Source organism: Leptodactylus fuscus, chromosome 4 (assembly GCF_031893055.1).
Source record: "Leptodactylus fuscus isolate aLepFus1 chromosome 4, aLepFus1.hap2, whole genome shotgun sequence".
NCBI lineage: Eukaryota > Metazoa > Chordata > Amphibia > Anura > Leptodactylidae > Leptodactylus > Leptodactylus fuscus.
Genome location: NC_134268.1, coordinates 103172375 through 103196371, shown reverse-complemented (window position 1 = coordinate 103196371; position 23997 = coordinate 103172375). Strand labels below are relative to the sequence as shown.

Sequence of the window (23997 nt, the reverse complement as noted above, 5' to 3'; positions counted from 1 at the left end):
CATGTCACTTGAAATCAGTGCTGTTTTAATTACAGCTTAATCTCTAAAAATATTAACTTTTCATTCTCACATTGCATTCAGTTCAGACTATTTATAAGCTAAAACCACCGTTCAAGATACATCTTACAGTATCTAATAAAGGAAATACTATTTATTCTATTTACAGACTGCATAGATTGCTTTATTGTTTGCATAAGTAAGCTATACTTTTATATGGCAGCACTATAATATACTTTCAGACTAGGCAGTTATTCTTGCATATGGCTGGGTGTTTTTAGTTAGTTTTTATTAACACTATGACATGTTGAACAAACCTGCTAATTTTAGTGGGACCTACTTGTCATCTATTGTGTATTGGGGTGTCCCTCTTTTCCATGAATGCAGATGTCAGGGGAAAGAGGGATTGGACATGTTTAATTTCAACATGCCCAATGCTTTGTTTCCATGAAAGCTAAACCACTGTTTATATTACTAATAAGTAACATGTGGTCCAGTTACTGCAGTTACATGTTTAAGCATGTTTTTATGCTTTTTAAATGTATTCATAACTTTATTGTAGGTGGCATATTAATGTATGGAGCTCTTCTTCTCTTCGAGTCTGAGTTCGTTCATGTGGTTGCCATCTCCTTCACTGCCTTGATTTTGACAGAATTGCTAATGGTTGCATTAACTATAAGGACATGGCACTGGCTAATGGTTGTAGCTGAATTTTTCAGCCTTGGCTGCTACGTGGCTTCACTTGCTTTCCTCAATGAATATTTTGGTAAGTTGTTTTTTTTTTTTTTTGTTATTTATTAAGTCCATTTGTTTTTATGGTGCCATAATTATTTATCACAACTGTTTTCACATAATGATAAAACTGCAGTTTTTCCACACAGTTTTGACATGAGATCATTAATAAAATCCAAAACATTATACAAAGCCCAGATAGTGGCATCTAAAAATTCCACATGATGTAAAAAACAACCCTCACATGGCTGCATTGACAAAAATTAGAGAGTTAACCTGTTAAAGACGCAGCCTAACATAAATGTGAGGGTTCTTGTTTTTCTTTGTTACATTCTAAAAGCCATAACTTTTTCATTTTAATGTTGAAAAGAAAGCTGTTTTTTGTGCAGCGAGTTGTAATTTTCTATTTCACCATTCTGGGAAACAACGCACTGGACTATAAGACGCACCCAGGTTTTAGAGGAGAAAAATAGGGAAAAAAAAATTTCAGGCAAAAAAATGGTAAAATATTTAATATATGGGAGTTGTAGTTTTGGAACAGCTGCAAGGCCACATTGACAGGTGACCCTGCAGCTGTACGGGGATGTATAGGGCGTTTTTTTTGTGGGGCCAGGTGTACTTTTTAGATATACCATTTTGGGAAATGTTTATTGCTTAGATCACCTTTTATTTAATTCAGAGGCAAAACAGAGAGAAAAACCCGGCAGTTTAGCACTTTTGATTTTGACCTTCACTGTACATAAAAATATTAGTAGACCGGGCATTTTCAGACACAGGGATACCTAATGTGTATGTTTCACAGTAATGTTATACTTTTATATGTATTCTAGGGAAAGGAGGTGAACTTTTATTTATTTTATTTTTTAGTATATTTTTTTAAGTGTTTTTTTTTTTTTTTTTTTTTTTACTATTTTAATATCCCCCGCCTAGGGGGCTTGAACCTGCAATCATTTGATTGCAAGTCCCATAGACGGCAATACAAGTGTATTGCCGTCTATGGGAGATTCTATACATTACTATCGCGGAGGGTCATAGACCAGCCGCGATAGTAATATATATCTATGACAAGCCTCGGAGCCTTCATTAGGCTCCCGGCTGTCATCGGAACAGGTCAGCTCCTGCGGCCTCGCCGTGCAGGAGCCGGCCTGCATCACTAAAGGTATGGGGCCGGTGGGGGGGGCTAACTGACTGCCGGGACCTGTGGAGGAGGAGTGGATTTGCAGCATGGCCGCGCTACTGCCACCGCTGGTTTTCTTCAGCGGCAGTAGCGCGGCAATCTGCAGGCCCCGGCAGCTAAGACAGTCCCCGGCATCTGCTGTAATAGACCGGCGGATGCCGGGGAGTGTCTTAGCTGCCGGGGCCTGCAGATTGTCACGCTCCTGCCGCTGAAGAAAACCAGCGGTGGCAGTAGCGCGGCCATGCTGCAGATTGCCGCGCTACTGCCGCTGAAGAAAACCAGCGGTGGCAGTAGCGCGGCCATGCTGAAAACCCACATTCAGACTATAAGGCGCACCCTCATTTTCCTCCGTCTTATAGTCCGAAAAATATGGTAGTTTATTACTTCTTATTGACGCTAGTTTCACACTAATATTTGTTCTGTCTGCTTAAAAAGCGGTTACCCTAGGACACCCGCAGACCACATAGACTATAATGGGGTCCGCTGGGTGTCCATCTGGTTTGCAGGACTTTTCTCTCTGCCAATTTTTGAGTATCTTATGCCTTAAAGGGATTCTATCATTGGGAAAACTCATTTTTAACTAAGCATATACTTGCATAGCCTTTAGAAAGGCTATTCCACACATACCTTTTGTTTGTTAATCCCCTCACTCATTTTTGAATTAGCTCGCTTTTATTCACATACTAATTAGCCAGCAACGAGCATCAGAAGTTCAGTGAGCACTGAAGCAGTTTGTGCTCTCTTTACCTCAGTTCCAGGAGGAAGCCCTAGTCCACTTTCACGTTTGTCATAGAGGGTAGTCCTTTCTCTATTAAAGTGCATGTACACTGTGGTGGTTGTAAGTGGGACACTTGATCAGGAAACAGTTTAAAGTGGTGTATCCCATACTCGAGAGTTGGGGTGTAGCATATCCATAGGGGGCAGCACTGACTTGCTTCAGTTAATCTGGACTCTGGTTCTGTTCCCAAATTTGGTGATAGTGTTCATGATGAGTTTTCAATACTGCCCATATATAATAACATGTCATTGGTGTAAAGTGATGTGTTCTTACCAATCCGCACAGGGGAAGAAATCCCTTAATTTCAGTTGAGGTCCTCAACAGGCAAGAAAGCAGCTCAGTGGCTGGTCCAAAGGGGAGGATAAGTCTGTGATAATCCTGCTGTGTACACCTGCTCAACACAAACAATAGAGCACCATTCATGTGAACTCTGGCCTTAAGTTGTTCACGTCAGACATTTAACCCAAATCCTAAAGCTAGACCCAAACTCTATGACAGCCTAAAGATGTTTCCATTCAACTTCTGTCAAAGGCTTTGGAAACGTTGAGTGAGAGCACCACTCAGCCAGTTAAAGGGGTTGTCCAGGAGAAACTGATAATTAATCCCTACTCTAAACTCCCTCCCCCACCTAACTTCTAATCTACTTCCATTAAAAACCACCCCAGGGACACTTTCTGATAATCCGGTGACGTTCCATTTCACCACCACCATAGGGATGGTGGGAGGGGCTAGTAATGAGCGGGATCCCTATTCACTGAGAGTGGGAGGGGCTAGGCTTAGTGAGACAGTGAAGGTGGGAGAGGCTAGGTTTAGTGAGACGGAGGGTTTTGTAACGGAGTGAGAAAGGATGAGGGGGCTGAGTGAGAGGGAGTTAGTGTAGCAGCTACACAGGAAGCTGCACAGCAGGAAGGTGATGGCATGTAAACAAAGGGAGAGAATGCCAACAGCAACCAGAGATACCCAGAAATCACTCTAAACACTGCTAAAGGTATATGGGTGTACTTATTAACCCATTACTAACACTAACAGGCCTTTAAAAAATAAAATAAAATTTCTGCCTTGGAAAACCCCTTTAAGGCTAAGGCTGCACGTTGCAGAAATGCAGCATTTTTTGGTGCAGATCTTGTTGTGGGGTTTTTTTGAGCCAAAGTCAGGAGTGGATTGAGCAGAAGGTAGAAGTGTAAGAGTTTTCTACATACTTCCCATTCCTTTTGTGGTCACTCCTATGTTTTGCTAAAAAAAAAAAGCCCAGCAAAATATGCAAAAAAAGAAGCTGTGTTTCCGCAACGTGGGGCCTCAGTCTAAGGTACATCACAACCCTGCTGTAGGTTTAAGATATAGGAGGCGAATGATCATTAAGTAGACCTCTCAGGTATACAGCCGAACTGGCTGTCATGTGCAAGGTGAGTTATGATGAAAGAGAAAGCTGGCAAAGACCATTCCTATGAAATACTAGTAATTTAAGCAAAAAGTATAAGTACTGTGTATGTGTTACCAGACTAAGCTATGAGCTTCTAATTTTGCTTCTAACCTCTGTTCTGCATGCATTTTATTTTCTGGCTTTATAAGTTCTCTTTAATGTCTTTTTGCTTTTGCTTCTTTCCTCCTCTTTATCTCAATTAGGTCTTGGTAGAGTTTCATTGGGAGCTTTCTTAGGTAGGTGACATCTATATGTCCACATTTATTCCTATACCTATAGAAGACAAACAATTTTACACTTTAGTATATATTGAAATTAAATTGCTACCAGCACCCAAAAAGGAGTTTTACCGTTTTATAAATAAGGCTCAACCATAGAAACATATAGGACTGTCATATTATGTATACATTGTTCACCAGCTAATCACATGGGCAAGGGGATGTAATCAATGTTTCTTTATTTCCTGTCAATATTATTGGAGGAGAACTGTCAGGAGCTGCAGCTGGTGTTTATGGGATTCCTGGATGGTCTCAGCATTCAAATCTCTACCAAGTTTTTGTCTTTAACACATTTCTGAGTTTGTTACGTTGAGGCTATCTCCCAGGTTGACCCAGTAGTAAGTTGCTATAGGGCATCTTGCAGAAATGTAAAAGGGAATTGGTAAATCTCCAGGTTTAACACTAAAAGTTAATTTACTAGTTTACTGGTAATGGGCCAAGCACACATAGATTCAGTAGAAATAGATGTCAGCTTACATGCATGTCCAGATTTATGCATTTTTCTACTTTACCTAGTATGTTAATATATCACCTTGCTAACTGTGCATTAAAAAGGTATTAAAATCACTGACCCAATAGCACGTCAGATAATCTAAGATAAGCGCTGTATAAATGTGTTGAAATGAATAGATGCACAGTAAGAGGAGGTAGAATCAGCTCTTATAAAGCTGCTTTTCTTGTTCTTGATTCTTAAAGAAGGTAAGAATGTCTCTGCCAACCCCTAGTTGTCTTCTGTGACCCAATGGTGTACCGTGAGCTCCTCCTCAATGACACCTATTAACTCTCAGCCTGCTATGTTCTAACTACTTCTCTTTTCATTTATTAATCTTACCTTCCGGGAATGAACTTTAATAAGTAGCTGAAACTCTTCTTCTTTCCACTTTTTATTATGTACTAGTAGAATACACGTGGCTTCGCTCACAGAAAATATGTTAAATTGCTGGTTATGCTGGCTAAAGTAAAATTTTCAGTGTCACACTGTAATTGACATTTTCAGAGTGCTACAGTAAATCTTTTTTTCCACTTAAACATACCTCCCAACTTTTGAAGTACCATAAGAGGGACAAAATGTGTGGCGCATTTATCCCCTCCCACTTTTATGTTGACTTCGCCCGTTCTCCTATTAATTTTTCATGTGCCCCCACACAGTATAATCCTCTTACAGTCACCCGTACATTATATGCCCCCCTCCATCTCCCTCACCCAATTTCATGTCCCCCCTCCTTCATCTGCTTAATAATAGATCGATAACCTCCTCCAGTCCTAAATGTGGTATCGCATCTTGGAGATATAAACTATGTCTCTGATATGTTATTAGGGTCTAAATGATCCAATGATGCGAGACTAAAATCAGACATTGTAAGCCCGATGCCCACTTGATGACACCAGTAATAGGACTTACTGTAGCCCCAGTCTGATACTCTGCCTGCATAAATATGAGAAATCACGTACGTTCTGGTTTCCTCCTGTCATAGTATAGTATAAATGCTGGATAACAGAGCGCCGCGGGAGTATGTACACACCCACGGAAGGGGAGTTTCCCCTGTGGACACTCTGCAAGCTCATTGGTGGAGGTCCGCATGACGCATGGTGGGCGTGCCCGTGAGAGTGCTAGAGCTCTATTTAAACCCCAGCATGAGAGCAGTCAGCGTCTGACACTGAGTACTGGCTCCCACCATCGGGGAACCGGGAAATGCGGTTTTTACCGCAACATCTTCTTTATTATTTTTCCTTATACTCTCCTGATGAGAATATGTAATCGAAACGCGTAGAGAGATTAATTATTTACAGCATATCTAGTGTGAACCCTATAGAATGGCATATTTATCAAATGGACAGGGACACTAGTTATATGTTTAGGTGTCAGGTTAACTTTGCTATTGAGTGGACGCTTTAGGGCAGTGTGAACAGCATCAAAACAGTAAGGGGGAAGAAGGTATTTACTCTATACAACATTGTTATCAGCTACAGTATCAGTGAGATTATCATCATCTAGGCACCTATTTAGTGCTAACCGTCACCTGTTAAGTTGTGATTATCACTCCCCTAAGCTGAACTACCCTGCAGTATCTAGGAACATTGCAAAAAAGCTATATCTCTATAGTGTTCCCTACTTTCCTTATTGAGTTATGTATTCTAATTTTAGCCCTAGCTATACCGTTGAAAGATTTTAGCTGACCATATTTGACATTAAAAGTTATGTTTTATGCTAAGTGTTGTTTGTTATCCAGGAGCCAGATCGCAGCGTTAAAGCAGGAGCTGAGTTGTGACAGCTCCAACTTTACTCGCCTATGTATTCAACTCCAGACGCAGATGAGTTAAAACCAGGACATACCTCCCGCTGACTGCGGGACAGGACCCCAAATGTACATGCATGTGATCCATGTTTATGTATGCATGTGTTCATGCACGTGTATAGTCCATGTATATGTATGCGTGTGTGTGTGCACACTTGTGATCCATGTGTATGTATGCGGGTGTGCATGCACGTGTGTGGTCTGTGTATATGTATGCGTGTATGTGCGCATGTGATCCATGTGTTTCTGCATGCACAGAGCAAGTGTCCATGCGTGTCGTAGTTGTGTGTGAGTTCACATGTGCTCTGTTCGTCCGTCCGTGTCTTTGCGTGCGTGTGTGGTCTGTGCATGTGTCTGTGGTATTTGTGGGGTGGTGTTTGTGTTGTGTTTTGTGGCATTTGTGTGGTGTTGTGCTTGTGGGTTGGTGTATGTGTGCTGTCTGTGTGATGTTTATATGGTGTTTGTGAAAGGTTTGTGTTGTGTGTGGTGCTGCGGCCTCTTTAGCAGCAACTCTTTGGCGCCATCGCCATAATCCGTCCCTGCCAGTCACAACTGTTGTTTTCCCCTCAGCGCTTTCACTTTCACATTTCCCCTTTATATGCATAGGGCCTAAATTTAGGAGCCCCAATCTCATTATGGGGGGGGGGGGGGGACGCTAGCAAGATGTAACGTATGCAGTATTCTGCTCCTGTGGGTGGAGAGGGGGCGTGCCAAATTTCAGCCAAATTGGGCGAGAACTGTGGATTTGTATAGAGCGGGCTACTACAGAATTTGAGTTTTATATATATAGATTTTCAAATGAACGGACAAGCATTTTAGCATTGCAAGCCCATGTAGTCAGGGATATCCATATGTATATACCTAGAACAAATGGTTCTTGGGGTATATTCACCATGCCATCATTTAACTTTGTTGTTCTGACCTGTCATAGGATTAGAATAACAGACTGAAAAGCTCCCAGAATGACTGATACAGATGAAGCATGCTGATCTCCATGCACTGTAATGTTACAAACAAGAAGCTTTCTTCCGTCTGTGCATGTGTCTGTGGTATTTGTGGGGTGGTGTTTGTGTTGTGTTTTGTGGCATTTGTGTGGTGTTGTGCTTGTGGGATTGGAAGCTCATCTGAATATTTCTGGTGCATTCTGGGAAGAGGAGAAGAGTCGCCTTAATCTTATTGATTGCTGGGTCTCGCTGGTTAGAGGACATCGCAAAACCTAACGGCGCGCGAGTTTCTACACTTCGTAGACGGCGTCAGACGAGAAAAAAACAAACAAAAAAAAAACATATACAAGATCATTCATCCAAATTTAATGAGCAACATGGAAGAGGAGAAAACCCACATGGTGAGCTGCAACACTTGCTATATGTTTACAGATCTGCCGGACCATAAAGCCAACTTCACCTGTATGAAATGTAAACTAGTGGCCCTTTTAGAAGAAAAAGTGCAGAGGTTGGAAGAAAGAATAGTGACGTTGAGAAGCATCAAAGAAAGTGAGGTCTTCATTGATGAAGCTGAAGCAAGCCTCCAGAACACAGTAGGGGATGAAAGTGCTAGAGAGCCTACAGTTGCAGAGACTGATGCAAGTCCCCCGAATACAGTAAGGGAAGAATACTTGAGAGAACCTACAGAGGCAGAAAACTGGACACATGTGACCAAGAGATGCAAATGGATCACAAGGCCATCACCACTCACACAGCTAAGTAACCGATATGAAACTTTCATGCAAGCGGATGAAAATGACAAAAATAACCTATCAGCAAAAGAAGAAACAAAAGTCACCCAGAGACAATCAGGAGCAACAAGAAATGGTGTTGCAAGGAAGAAAAGAAGAGTAGTGGTTATGGGTGACTCACTGCTAAGAGGCACAGAGGCAGCTGTCTGCAGGCCAGACTTAACCGCACGAGAAGTATGCTGCCTCCCAGGAGCAAAAATCAAGGATGTGGCCGATAGGATACCAAGCCTCCTCAGCTCCAAGGACGACTACCCATTCCTACTGATACATGTGGGTACAAACGACACGGCAAAAAATGATTTACCAACTATCTATAAAGACTTTGAAAATTTGGGGAAGACAGTGAAGGAACTGGATGCGCAGGTAGTATTCTCATCAATCCTTCCAGTTGATGGTCATGGCATCAGGAGATGGAATAGAATACTAGAGGTAAACACCTGGCTTCGATGGTGGTGCCGAGAGCAAGGATTTGGATTTTTGGACCATGGCGTGAATTACCTCTACGATGGACTCCTTGCTAGAGACGGGATACATCTCACAAAACCTGGGAAAAACATATTTGCCAGAAGACTTGCCACACTCATCAGAAGGGCTTTAAACTAGAAGAAGAGGGGATGGGAAGAAAAAAGAAAGACAAGAACATGCAGCTAAAAGACATACTAAACAAGGTTACTAGATGTGGTAAAGAGGAACCAAGACAAGATACTCAGAAGGAAATGACAAAAAAGGATACAACAGAGCACAATCTGAAATGTTTTTACACAAACGCACAAACCATGGGAAACAAACAAGGAGAACTAGAGCTGATGATACACAAGGAAAACTATGACGTCATCGGCATCACAGAAACCTGGTGGAACGACATGCATGATTGGAACATACAGATGGAAGGATACAACTTATTCAAAAAGAATAGAACTAATAAAAGAGGGGGTGGAGTTGCATTGTATGTTAAAAAAGAACACATCTCCACAGAAATTACAGTTTTACAGAGTGATAATCTACTGGAAATTATTTGGGTAGTAATTCAAGGGAAAAACAATGATAAGGACATCATACTAGGCGTTTATTACAGACCACCAGGACAGACAGAAGACATGGATGAGATTTTTTCACAGCAAATGACCACGCTCTCAAAGAAACATGAAATAGTGATCATGGGAGACTTCAATTACCCTGACATTCATTGGGAAACCCATACAGCCAAGAGTAAAGGCTCCATCAAATTTTTATCCTCTCTAGCAGACAACTTCATTGCCCAGCTAGTAGAAGAAAACACGAGAGGAACATCCATTTTGGACCTAGTCCTAACCAACAAAGAGCACATGGTTAAGGGACTACGGGTAGCAGGGTCACTGGGATTCAGCGATCATGCTATACTTGAGTTTGGGGTTGCAAGAAGAAGAAGACCTGAGAAGACACAGACTTCAAGGCTCGACTTTAGCAGGGCAGACTTCAAGAGCCTGAAGGCAAGGGTTAGCAGAATTCCATGGTGCAAAATTCTTAAGCACAAAAATGCACATGAAGGGTGGGAAATCTTCCGTAGGGAAATCATTAAAGCACAGGAACTAACAATACCTAGAAGGAAGAAAAATGGGAAGCACCTAAAAATATCAGGATGGATGACCAAAAAATTACATAACCTGCTAAAAAGGAAAAAGGAAACATACAAAAAGTGGAAGATGGGAACTATACCTAAGGAAGAGTACACAGCAGTCTGCAGACTCTGCAAGACAAGCATCAAAGGAGCTAAGGCTGAACACGAATTGAAGCTTGCAAAAGAGGCAAAGAGTAAGGTAAAAGGATTTTGGGGATATGTTAAAAGCAAAAGAAAAGTTATTAAATTCATATTTTGTATCCGTCTTCTCCCAAGAAACTAATGGAAATATCGACATTAATGGTGATGGAGATGAGGGGAAGGAGGACTCCAAGCTGACTATAAGCAAAGGTCTGGTAAGAGAGCACTTAGCCAAGTTACAGGAAACCAAGTCCCCAGGACCAGATGATTTACACCCTAGAGTCCTGAAAGAGATAGCAGAGGAAATAACAGAACCCCTTGCTATAATCTTCGGTAAGTCATGGGAAACAGGAGTGGTCCCTTTAGATTGGAAAAGGGCAAATGTTGTCCCCATCTAGAAAAAGGGGAAAAGGGACGATCCAGGAAATTACAGACCGGTAAGTCTGACCTCGATAGCAGGAAAAATCTTTGAGCAAATTGTCAAGGAACATTTACTTCGGTACCTGGATGGGAAGGCATTAATTAACCAGAGCCAGCACGGCTTTATGACCAATAAATCTTGTCAGACTAACCTGATTTCCTTCTACAACAAAATCACTGAATGGTTGGACCAAGGGAATGCCGTGGACATAGTATATCTTGACTTCAGTAAGGCATTTGATAAAGTATCACATAACCTTCTTATTGAAAAAATGATTAAGTATGGCTTTGACAAAAAATCAGTTAGGTGGATTCACAACTGGCTTAATGATCGGGCACAACGAGTAATACTAAATGGCTACACATCGAACTGGAAGAAAGTCAAAAGCGGGGTGCCGCAGGGCTCTGTTCTGGGCCCAGTACTTTTTAATATCTTTATAAATGATCTGGACGATGGAATTATTGGGGAACTCATAAAATTTGCAGATGATACGAAGATAGGAGGAATAGCCAACACTAGAGAGGAGAGAGAGTGTATTCAAAAGGACTTAGACACACTGGAACAATGGGCTGAGGCCAACAAAATGGTATTTAACAGGGACAAATGCAAAGTTCTACATCTGGGTAACAGAAATGTAAAAAACATATATAGTATGGGAGGAATAGAACTAAGTGATAGCATAGGGGAAAAGGACTTGGGCATAATAGTAGATCACAAATTCAACATGAGCCAACAGTGCCGTGCTGCTGCAAAAAAGGCTAATAAAATTCTGGGATGTATTAAGACAAGCATTGAATCTAGATCAAGAGAGGTCATTATTCCGCTGTACTCTTCCCTGGTCAGACCACACCTGGAATACTGTGTACAGTTCTGGGCGCCTCAATTCAAGAAAGACATCGATATAATGGAGCAAGTCCAGAGAAGAGCAACCAAAATGGTGGAAGGTCTGCAAACCATGTCCTATGAGGAGCGGCTAAAAGGAACTGGGATTGTTTAGTTTGCAGAAGAGAAGGCTGAGGGGAGATTTAATAGCAGTCTACAAATATCTGAAAGGTAGTCACAGTGCAGAGGGATCTACCCTATTCTCATTAGCACAAGGAAGTACAAGAAGCAATGGGATGAAACTAAAGGGAAAGAGATACAGATTAGACATTAGGAAAAACTTTCTGACAGTGAGGGTAGTGAGAGAGTGGAATAGGCTGCCACGGGAGGTGGTGGGCGCTCCATCAATGGAAATCTTCAAGCGGAATCTGGATAATCATATAGCTGGGATGATTTAGGAAAACCTGCACTCGCAGGGGGTTGGACCCGATGGCTCTTGAGGTCCCTTCCAACTCTACCATAAGAAAGAAAGTCTTGTTTACTGTTATAGACGGTATATAAAGTTCTGTGCATATGGAAAAATCTTCCTTTTTTATTAACATAACATTTCAGTCAGTGATGATGGATACAGACCTGCTTCGCCTGCATCCTTCATTCTCTTAGTTGTTTTGTATCAGTACAACACATTACACACTGTAATGTGAAAGGAGACTTTATAAAAAATAAAGAAATAAACCAATTAGTTTCTATATATGTTTACATTTCTCATCTGCAAAAAAGCGGACAGAAAATGATTTTTTCCAATACATTGACTATAAAATCGGGTTGGCCATCTGGTTTCAACTGTTTTCAGTATTTATTTTTACATCCATAAAACTGATCTGTTAGAACAGATGATGAAAACTTGGTATTAATAGCCTCTAGCACTACTTTTCTGAGGACATTTGACCAGAGATGAGCTGATAGAGCCAAATAGTCACATTGTTCAGCTGAGCACTTCTACTTTGTATCACCGATCAGTGGGGGTTTCAGTATTGAGGCAAAAAACGCTGAGAACTTATGGACTGTTGGTGGGACATGACAATGAATGGACAGCTAAACCTCAACTGGTCCTAGAGTCCTAGATGGGACATAGATGTGACATACGGGAAGGAGCACACTGTTGTCATAAAGCCCCGCATTGGGTAAATGCAGATTTTTTTTTTTGCTTTTTTTTTTTTTTTTTTTAATGTAGATTGTGAGCCCCACATAGAGCTCACAATATACATTTTTCCCTATCAGTATGTCTTTTTTTTGGAATATGGGATGGAAATCCATGCAAACACGGGGAGAACATACAAACTCCTTGCAGATGGTTTTTTTGCCCTTGGCGAGATTTGAACACCAGGACTCCAGCGCTGCAAGGCTGCAGTGCTAACCACTGAGCCACCGTGTGGCCCCTATGCAGCTTTTTTTGTTGCGTTTTTTTTGAGTCAAAGCCAGGAGTGGATTGAGCAGAAGGTACAAGTATGAGAGCTTCCTATATATTTCCCATTCCTTTTGCAGACATTCTTGGCTTTGGCTCAAAATCTGCAACATAAAAAAGCTGCGTTTCTGTAACGTGGGACCTCAGCCTAACAGGAATCTTCAACCACCAATATCACTTAGTTGTATTAAATGCATGGCTTATGCTATGTTAATGGCATAGCAAACTTGATGTACTGTGGAACAAGCAAGGTATGTACACTACGTCACCATACAATAGAAAGGAAGTGGTTTAGGAACTATTTTACTGGTGCTAGACTCCCACCTTTGAATGGCCTCCATTGTAGCTGGCTGGGTATATACAGTCCTATGAAAAAGTTTGGGCACCCCTATTAATCTTAATCATTTTTAGTTCTAAATATTTTGGTATTTGCAACAGCCATTTCAGTTTGATATATCTAATAACTGATGGACACAGTAATATTTCAGGATTGAAATGAGGTTTATTGTACTAACAGAAAATGTGCAATATGCATTAAACCAAAATTTGACCGGTGCAAAAGTATGGGCACCTCAACAGAAAAGTGACATTAATATTTAGTAGATCCTCCTTTTGCAAAGATAACAGCCTCTAGTCGCTTCCTGTAGCTTTTAATCAGTTCCTGGATCCTGGATAAAGGTATTTTGGACAAACAATTCAAGTTCAGTTAAGTTAGATGGTCGCCGAGCATGGACAGCCCGCTTCAAATCATCCCACAGATGTTCAATGATATTCAGGTCTGGGGACTGGGATGGCCATTCCAGAACATTGTAATTGTTCCTCTGCATGAATGCCTGAGGATTTGGAGCGGTGTTTTGGATCATTGTCTTGCTGAAATATCCATCCCCGGCGTAACTTCAACTTCGTCACTGATTCTTGAACATTATTCTCAAGAATCTGCTGATACTGAGTGGAATCCATGCGACTCTCAACTTTAACAAGATTCCCGATGCCGGCATTGGCCACACAGCCCAAAAGCATGATGGAACCTCCACCAAATTTTACAGTGGGTAGCATGTGTTTTTCTTGGAATGCTGTTTCTTTTTGGACGCCATGCATAACGCCTTTTTTTTATAACCAAACAACTCAATTTTTGTTTCCAAAATGAAGCTGCCTTGTCCAAATGTGCTTTTTCATACCTCAGGCAACTCTATTTGTGGCGTACGTGCAGAAATGGCTTCTTTCTCATCACTCTCCCATACAGCTTCTATTTGTGCAAAGTGCGCTGTATAGTTGACCGATGCACAGTGACACCATCTGCAGCAAGATGATGCTGCAGCTCTTTGGAGGTGGTCTGTGGATTGTCCTTGACTGTTCTCACCATTCTTCTTCTCTGCCTTTCTGATATTTTTCTTGGCCTGCCACTTCTGGGCTTAACAAGAACTGTCCCTGTGGTCTTCCATTTCCTTACTATGTTCCTCACAGTGGAAACTGACAGGTTAAATCTCTGAGACAATGTTTTGTATCCTTCCCCTGAACAACTATGTTGAACAATCTTTGTTTTCAGATCATTTGAGAGCGGGCTGTCCATGTTCGGCGACCATCAAACTTAACTGAACTTGAATTGTTTTGTAGAAAGAAATGGTCCAAAATACCTTCATCCAGGATCCAGGAACTGATTAAAAGCTACAGGAAGCGACTAGAGGCTGTTATCTTTGCAAAAGAAGGATCTACTAAATATTAATGTCACTTTTCTGTTGAGGTGCCCATATTTTTGCACCGGTCAAATTTTGGTTTAATGCATATTGCGCATTTTCTGTTAGTACAATAAACCTCATTTCAATCCTGAAATATTACTGTGTCCATCAGTTATTAGATATATCAAACTGAAATGGCTGTTGCAAACACCAAAATATTTAGAACTAAAAATGATTAAGATTAATAGGGGTGCCCAAACTTTTTCATAGGACTGTATACCACATTTATGTGTCTGCCAGAGGATAACTAGGGAGCTCTAGAATTGTCTCCATTGTGCTGGCTTATCTTTAGCTCTAATAGTAAAACTGTTGCTCTTTTCCCCATCACAGATCTTGCTTTTATTGCAACACTAGCCTTCCTCTGGAAAGTATCGGCCATCACCGTTGTCAGCTGTCTTCCCCTCTATATTTTGAAGTACTTGAAGCGCAAATTCTCACCGCCAAGTTACTCCAAGCTTTCGTCCTAGTTCTGAACCTATGACGCTCCAGCTGTAACATGCCTCATGATGCCTCGCTGTGTTCTAGTGACTTCAGCCTTATGAATGAGATAGCAACAGGGGGCCAAAGAGGAGAAGAGCACAAGAAGAAGGTTTTTATATGATACCACATGAGAGGACGGTGTTATAACTGATACAAGTCAGTAAGAAACAGAATGAGATTACATGTCCAACCTGATTTACTTTCTGTTGATTTATAACGCATGGAATCCTGACATTGCCACTGCTTCATTTTACCCTATATTCCTACAGTCTTAGTTAACCTTTCCACCCTTACTTCTTATAATTCCCCTGTATGCTGCTAATTTATTTCTGTTTATTTTGAAGAACATGCACTAGAGGATGTGAATATACAATCTAATAGTATTATTACACAGAGGAATGTTATGATATGATATCATGCTTCAGATAGAGAGCAGACAATAATTATGCTTTAAGGCCTTTCTTCCTTATACATGAATATGCCATGTAGTGTAGACACCAGCGACGTTCCTTAGAAATGAGAAGTTTATAGGCTGTATTCTCAGTAACCTAGACCTATAGAAAACCACTAGCAATGTTAAAGGGGTTCTATATGATTTTTCTAAATAATTCTCCAACACCAGAACACTGCTTTAGCTCCCTAATGTGTAGTATGTAGATGACAAGTGAAGAAAACCGACGAAAGTCTGCTATGGAGCTTTTGGTTTTTCATCAGAGACGAGTTTCCCTAAGAACGGGTTAACACAGTCTTTTTTTTTTAAGTTTTGACCAGATAACCTAACTTGGGGAAACCTCTTTCCTAAAATGTATTATCTGTATGACACCAATATATACCGGTACATTTATTAACCTGTTCCAGAGAGTGTGGATATCAGTTTGTGAATGCACAGCACCGAAGTGGATATTCTGCATTTGTCTTCACTTCTTGTCTACAAGCAATTCAATTCCTGTATGATGGTCAAAGTGTCTGCTAGTTTGTGTTCCTAAAGGGGTTAAATGCACATTATCATGTTTTATAAAGTGAGCATTTTTCATATGGATTAAACTGATCCTATACTATCTTTTGTGACATTTTACACAATGTGCCATCCTTCTTTTCTATTTTTTAATCGGATAATATGTCCTATGACAAACCAAAGTCACTTGGAGCTATTCTGTATGTTAAACAATATCTGCCGGTTGGAAGATGTTGTACTGCAACGTATAGCCAGGTCAGCTGCACATAATGTAAAGCCCCTTACAGTTATGTCCGCTGCTATTGAAACATTCCTTGTGCGAAGGAAGTTGTTATTGTGAAAACATTATATTAGGAAGTTGTTATCTATGCAATTCCTTGATATAGGTGTATAGAAGCATATATAGAATGATTACGTTCATGTTTAGTTATTCCCTTCCTCAAATCTACAGTTATAGGGGACCATCTTTATGTTAGGCTGGTCTTACACGACCGTTATGCTTTACCAGGCACACCACGGATAATATCTGGTGGTATAAGAGGCCGCATTGAGTATAATGTGTCCGCAAATGGTCCGCAATTGAAAACTCTCAATTGCGGACAACGCTAGCTTATTTTGTAGAGTAAAATTACACTTGTAAATTTTGCTATCCCATTGACTTCAATGATATTTTACAGGCGTATTTTTACAGGCGTATTTTTTACAGGCGTATTTTTTACTGGCGTATTTTTACACTTGTAAAAAAATATCATTGAAGTCAATGGGATAGCAAAATTTACAAGTGTAATTTTACTCTACAAAATAAGCTAGCGTTTACTCAGTGTGAATGCACCCTTAGGGTGCATGCACACTGAGTAACGCCGGGCGTGTATGAGAGCCGTACACGCCGGCATTACAGCAGACTGCCGAACACTTCCCATTCACTTCAATGGGAGCGCTCGTAACAGCGGCGTTTACGAGCGCTCCCATTGAAGTGAATGGGAAGTGTTCGGCAGCCCTGCTGTAACGCCGGCGTGTACGGCTCTCATACACGCCCGGCGTTACGTAGTGTGCATGCACCCTTAAACTACGCTCGTGTAAGACCAGGCTTACTGCTGAATATGGTTGTTAACATAATAATTTCCAGCAGCAAATGAGAAAAGGGGAATTTTCGTAAGATAAAGAGCCCTCAACTAACTGTAAATCCTCCTGTATGCTCCACCCCATCAAAGTGACCATCTATTCTTATAGCCTTGACCAGCCTATCCCCAGAGCTACTTCCAGCACTACTGTATTTTGTATTTTTATGATATATTAGTGTATTGCACACTGTATGGAATCAGACAATTTCAGTTCTAGTTACATCTCCTTTTATCCCCTGAGATGGTCATTCCTGAACTACAACCCCTACTGTTCTTAGTAGGTGTGACCTTCAACATAACTCTATGCTGTGTAGATGGCTCTCGCATTTATATCATTGTGAATTTGCAGCCTCTTTATTATAATCATCTGGTAAAACTACATTTTAATGTTTACATGTTTCCTATATAGCAGTATATAACTATAAAGTGCTTCTTCCTAACACCACAGATATGAGGGACACAAACATATTTGTCTGCACCATATGTGTACCAATCACTGGCGTCAGGTCCGTGCAGAGGTTCTAAATGATGGAAGCTCCATTCTTTTTCACATTACCTGTGTCTTTATTTGACCATTGCCTCCCAGTGATGACATTCATTTCACCATTCATGAGTGAAGTGGTCTATACATTATAACATATCCACACTCCAGAGCTGTACATTCCTCATCATACACTGGGTTTTGTCGCTATGTTTACTTACTTGCCTTGTAATTTGCTTACTTTGGTTACTCAGGTAAAGAAATAATGTATTATTTATTACTGTTCTATTTAGGGAATCCTTTCTGTTCCATTGGTTATTGCTATTCTTATTCTTTCTGTAGTATAGCAGGGTATTAGACCACACTGAGCTGTGGCACTTGTACACATAAAGACCATCTTTTCTTTTTACTGCGCTGAATACCTGGATTTGATATCATGAGTTAAACCTCAGTCTTCTGTCCACATAGATTTTATATTGCCTAAGAGAGAACAGATCCCTAGATGGCGCTATAAATACACCACTAATACCAAGCGCTTTGTCAGTGTTACTTTAAATACTTGATACTTATATCCCTGTGTCTGACCTGCAAGAGGTCACATTCACTTGTAAATACCTGTATTATTTTAAAGCCTGTGGGAAAGTAATTGTTCAGTTCAAGATGTCTTTTATTTAAAATACTGTATATCTTTGTTATAAAAGCAATAAAGTTTCTACAAGAAGCTTTTTTGTGTTTCCTAATACATATTTTGTAATACACAACCTTTTCTAAAACTTGACAGCTGGGAGTAAAAGGCAGAACAGTTTTGTGTTTGACCACAAGATGGCACTGTTGACACAAGAATTGGGTTTTGGGACCGTGCGGTGTGGCTGTCATTGTCATGATCATTTATTAAATATTGTAAATTGTATATTTCTAATAAAGTAACAAAATATTGAGATCTATATTTGCACATGTGACTGGTTGCACTGACTGCGGTAGATATATGCATAGTTCTAAAGTACAAAAATGCAAATTGTCATTTGATGCAGCATTTTCTGCAAAGTTCCCTTGGGGGTCATTCCATATCAAGTGATCCAAATAGGAATATTTTTTTTACCTGACGTCTTTAGATTTTTTTTATTTTTATTTTTTATGAAGTACAACTTAAGTTAATTACAAATAAAAAGTTTTGAATTTTTTTCTTCATCAGTTAATTTTTTATAGACTTTGAAAAAGTGTGAATTTTGGCCTGGTATGGCTTTACATTTTTTAACATATCTTGGGCTAGAATTAAGATAAATAGGTGGGAGAGGCATCATTTTTCTCAGAGCGGTACTGGCTTTCATTTGATATGTCACAAGACGAGGTTTCTTTATATTTTGTTTTGGAGAAATCAAATTCAAAATTTTGATGCGCAATTGTGAAAAAATGTATGTTCTAAAATTGTGAAAAAAATGCATTTGTGTTACTTGTGTTCTTGGTTATATTTGTACAGGTTTTCAACTTGGGACCAAATTGGGATCAGTTTTTTTTAATTTTTTTTTTAAGCCTTGAATCATCTGATTTTAGGTTTGTGTGGCTTCTTCCTTTTTTCTTTTCAAATTACAACTTGTTGAATTCAACATTTATATGCAACAATAAAAAAACATAAAAAACAAATCCCATAAGTGCCAGAATAAATACATCTTATCATCATAACACAACTTGTCCAGCATTTTCAACATGAATGCATTGAACAAACCGAAAGAAAAGAGCTGCTCATATCCTCAAGTGCGATTTTCTAAATAGTCTCATCCTAATTATATGTTAACAAGAGTACTAGAACCAATATTTATAACACCTATTTCTACATGTAACAATTGTTTTTTATTATATCACTAAACATGTAATTAATTAAGAAAAATAGTCCAGTAGATAAATCCTCATTCTATAAAATATGAACTAATCAAACAATTAATAGGACATTTTTAAACTACTGACCTTTTATCATCAATTTGTCCTTTCTAGTGAGTGAAATGTAATCTTGTCCATAAGTGCTTACTAGCAATGGCCATTTCCTTTTGTGTCAAAGAGTATGTACGGCCTGTCACGGTGTTAGGCTCCACCTGAGTTAATATCTGATTTTTGTTGACTTGTAAAATGTCTGGTTTTCTTGGATACAAAAAGGATGGTGCTGGACCAGAAGGATGCAAAAAAGTCAATTTTATTGTCTTCATTTTCACAATCTTTGGAGAGTACAGTAGCCAGCCACCAGCGCCGATTATATTCACAGGTCACATAACTAGTTATGTCATCCATTGCCAATCTTGTGCCGCCTTCTACCACTTCATGGACTTCACTGTCATTTTAGACCACAGGCTGAACAGATCTGAATTCAAGATTTTCGGAATGACACTATAATAGTTATATTTTAAAATATCCCATCGCGATCCCAACTTGAATTTTGGTACAGATGTGGCTAAGGGCATAGCAGGCCCATGTGCATTTTTTTGAAATTTTTAAATAAAACGTTTTTTTCGGAAATGCGTTTTAAAATTTTGCGTTTGCGTTCACATGAGTAAAATATTAACAAAGATACTCTTGTGACATATTTGGTGAAAGCCTGTATAGTTCTGAGTAGAATGGCGTTTATTTTGTTTCTCTATCTTTTTTCTAGCCTAAGTTATGAGGAGAAATGTAAAGGCAGGAAACACCGAAATTCGCACTTTTTCTGAACTTTGAAAATCAATTAAAAATCCAAAAAAAATTCTAGAATTTTTTTTTCTTCACATTTTGCATTCTCTGACATACTATTACCAAATGACAAAATCTCAAAAGAATTAAAAATATAGAGGGAAAAATCATTGGTTCACTTGACACGGCTATTATGAAGCAGCTCCATTAATATGCTTTACACTTCACAGGAGACTCCGTTAGGTAGGTAGACATGTATTTCAACATCTTTTAGGGATTGTCATCGTCTCCACATTCAGTGTTTTGTCTGATTATGGGTTAAGAATATACTGCATGGATCTGTATGATCTACTCACAACTGAACTACAGTACAGATATTACTATTATAGTTTGATGCAGTTACATGTGCAGAATAAAAGTCGTAGTTAATATCATACAACATCTATTGATGATTTATACGTTTTTATTTGCTGTTCTTGTTAGGTTACATTCATATTTACATCAGATTAGATTTGTTGCAAAACCTTCTGTGACTGTCCCCTTCATCTGTATAGAATCATGCACATGTAATGGATTTTTCAGGCTAAGGCCTCACATACTATTTTGCAGATAAAAAAAAAAACGCCATGAAAATTTGCTGCATTTTATTTGTACAGAATTTTTCATTGAGTTTTTGCTGCATTATTCTCTGCTTTTTTCTTACCTTATTCAATAAATAGAGAAAAAAAAATCTGCAGCTAAAATTAAAATGTGTTTTTAAAAAAAGAAAAAAAAACATAGATTTTCTGCAGCTCTTTCTCCACAGTGTGTGAATGAGATTAACCAGAAGTGAATTCACATTGCTGGTATTGTAGAACGCAGCATTTTTTCCACTGTGTTTGCGCAATGTCAGGCCTTACTCCACATGTGTGTGCTTGCCCACACACAACAAGGGTTTCCCAGGAGTATCTCTGCCCAGTGTTTGTCTGGGGTGCCCTAAAAAAAAAGGCTCTCAGAGGTTGCTTTTGGGTAGTGGACTTCTTAGTGAGGGAGTGTTGACTTCTAGACATAAGTCTATGCTGCACATTAAGATAATTTATTCAGCTGACAGGGGTACATCATTGGACAGAGAAAAGCAAGAATGGTTGGAATCTGTTTCGAGGTGCTGGGAACAGTGTTTAGGTGAAGGCATGCAAACACGGCTCTGAAAGACTCAGAAAGACCACCAGTAGGGAGGATAGTTTTATCCTTCGGCAACCACAAGCTTCCACAGTTTGCATGTCCATTATGCATACCCAGGTGTCATCTTCATTATACACCCCTGGCTCTGTCCACACCATTTCCAGGCGCTTAGCAGACACATATCTAGTGTCATGGTGTCCATTATGGGTCCTGTCATTAACAGTCAGTCACCGCCTTCACTCGCAGTGGTATCGTGAACAAGAAATCAGGACAGTTATGAACTGCAGCTGTATCATCTTTAGCATATAGTTCAGGTTCTGTTTGGGATCGAACAATAGTATATATACTATGGGGATCTCGTGGTAAGTGGAATAGTCCTGTCATTGCTGTGGAGTGACACACTGCCCCAACTACTGGGGGGGGGATGATCTTGGTTGCCATACAGCAGTCAGTAATCTCTAGTTGTAATAGAAAGGACATTAACAGCCCATTGATATGTGCGGGTCATCCTGCAGACACACGTGTTACCTTTCATGGCAGGACTTCCATCTGGCATTTTTAAGTAGGATAATGCTTGCCCAGCAGCATCTCTGCCCAGTGTCGGTCTGGGGTACCTAGGGTCCACTATACAGCTACATGCAAATATTGCCTGACACATGTCTGCAAACTCCTGAAATGTCACTAACTTAATGGGGGGTTTTTTGTATTAGTAACTTGCTGCCTAGCTCTCATGGTGGTCCTATCAGTATGGCTTTTGGCTTGAACAGTAGATTCACCTGTGGACCAGTTCAGCCGATCACCACCAGATTGCAACACTTTCCTGGGCTGTCCAGTCATCAGATTTACCACCAATCAAGCCTTTATGGGACCAGCTTGGATGACAATTTTGGCAATCTACAAGGGTGCAGGACCTACAGACCCAGCTACAACAATTATGGGCAAATGTGCCACAGGATACCATACAGAAACCACATGCCTCCATGCCCAACTGCATCGCACCTTTTATCCAGGCTGTAGGCAGCCCAACAGGGTACTAGAGCCTCCTATCACCTGTACAGTTTCCCCAATAAACTAATCCTCTTTCTCTAATATAATCCTCATTGCATTCACACATATAAAACTTCACTTGAATCCAACAACTCTTGTTTGGTGTGTTATATTTTTGTGTATGAGTATATAAGGATGAATAGTAACTTCCTATGCACTAAACTTAATACTGGGGCTGCACAGGACAGACAGTCACCTGAATATCCATTAGCAGTGTATTCCCCTGAAAGGTGACCTGTCCATAACAATCCTTAGGCTGATGCCACATGCAACAAGCACAGTGCTGGTATTCAGGAAAATTCAGCAGCGTGTTTCACTGAATGCCACTGGGCAAACAATACCCAAATTCAGGTGGTTTTTTTGTTTGTTTTTTTGCTGCAGAACACGTGTATACATTGCTGCAGATTTGCCACAGGTTGGCCACTGGTGAGCATGCAGGGGCTATCCCTCTGTGATTTCTCGCTGTATATGTCCCAGCCAAACTGCCCATGTTGTTCTAGCTCGGCCTACATCCTGCTGGAGGAGAAACGTCACCTGTGCTTCTCTGTCCCTCACATTGGGGAGGTGCTCAGATGACCTTTCTTCACCTGTAAATGTCAATAAGTAAATCACCGTCCACCAGACGTTTTCAAGAGCAGGTGAAATACTAGTGTAAGCAAATATGACGGATCTATTTAGAAGAGAAACTCTTGCATGACGAGAACTGTAGCAGCAGCTTTTTCTTTTTGCCCTGGAACAAAAGGTCATTAGACAGAGACAAACCGTGTCACTCACTGTAGTTGTACGTGCGTGGCATCAGTCTGTCATGAAGGGAACCGGACATACGTAATTCTGCACTCTGCACCAAACCACAACTCATAATATGTTAGCACTGATATGCAAACAAGAAACTCCTCCAAGAAGCGCTAACATTATGCAAGGACAATAGGGGATTTCTCAGTTTCACTAGTCCATTCGATTTACCCTTCGTTCACATCTGAGTTTAGTAATCCGTTCGGGGGAGTCCGCATGAAGACCCCCTGAACGGAATACCAAACACAATTGCAAGCGCTGTGCAGTAAAAGCACACAGACCCCATAGACTATAATGGGGTCTGTGTGCTTGCCACACGCTGCCCGCACGAATGATGCAGACAGGATTGTGAACTAGTTTCCTGTCCACATGTTCTGTGAGGAGATCTGGGGGTCCCCATGTGGACTGCCCTGAACGGAATACCAACACAGATATGAACCAACCCTTAGGGTAACCTAAAGCAGTCTGCTCCTTCTTTCAATGAAACTTAACAATGTACCCTAAATAAATAGAACCATTCTCAGAACCTAATACAAACAATGACCAAAAAAATTAGAGACCAAAAAATCATATAAAACAATACAAAAATGTTTATTAAATACTCAAGAATAAAAACCCAAAATAAAAGGAGACGTACAAAGGAGTGTCCAGTAGAAAATAGCAGACAGATACCACAAACCCTCCCACTTACAGGTGAGCAGGGAATCCC

At 40.2% G+C, this 23997-nt stretch overlaps 1 protein-coding gene across 2 annotated transcripts in view; it reads left to right on the top strand.

The window, feature by feature from the left end:
- ATP9B (ATPase phospholipid transporting 9B (putative)) overlaps positions 1–16719 on the top strand; it is a 249056-nt gene extending 232337 nt beyond the window's left edge. The window contains exons 28-30 of one of the 2 annotated variants that reach the window (XM_075270906.1): positions 560–763; positions 4308–4340; positions 14927–16719. In XM_075270906.1, coding sequence (XP_075127007.1) covers positions 560–763; positions 4308–4340; positions 14927–15063 — 374 coding nt within the window. In that variant the 3' untranslated portion in view covers positions 15064–16719. The remainder of the gene's footprint in view (positions 1–559; positions 764–4307; positions 4341–14926) is intronic. The other variant, XM_075270907.1, reaches the window with a different exon arrangement.
- The last annotated feature ends 7278 nt before the right edge of the window (positions 16720–23997 follow it).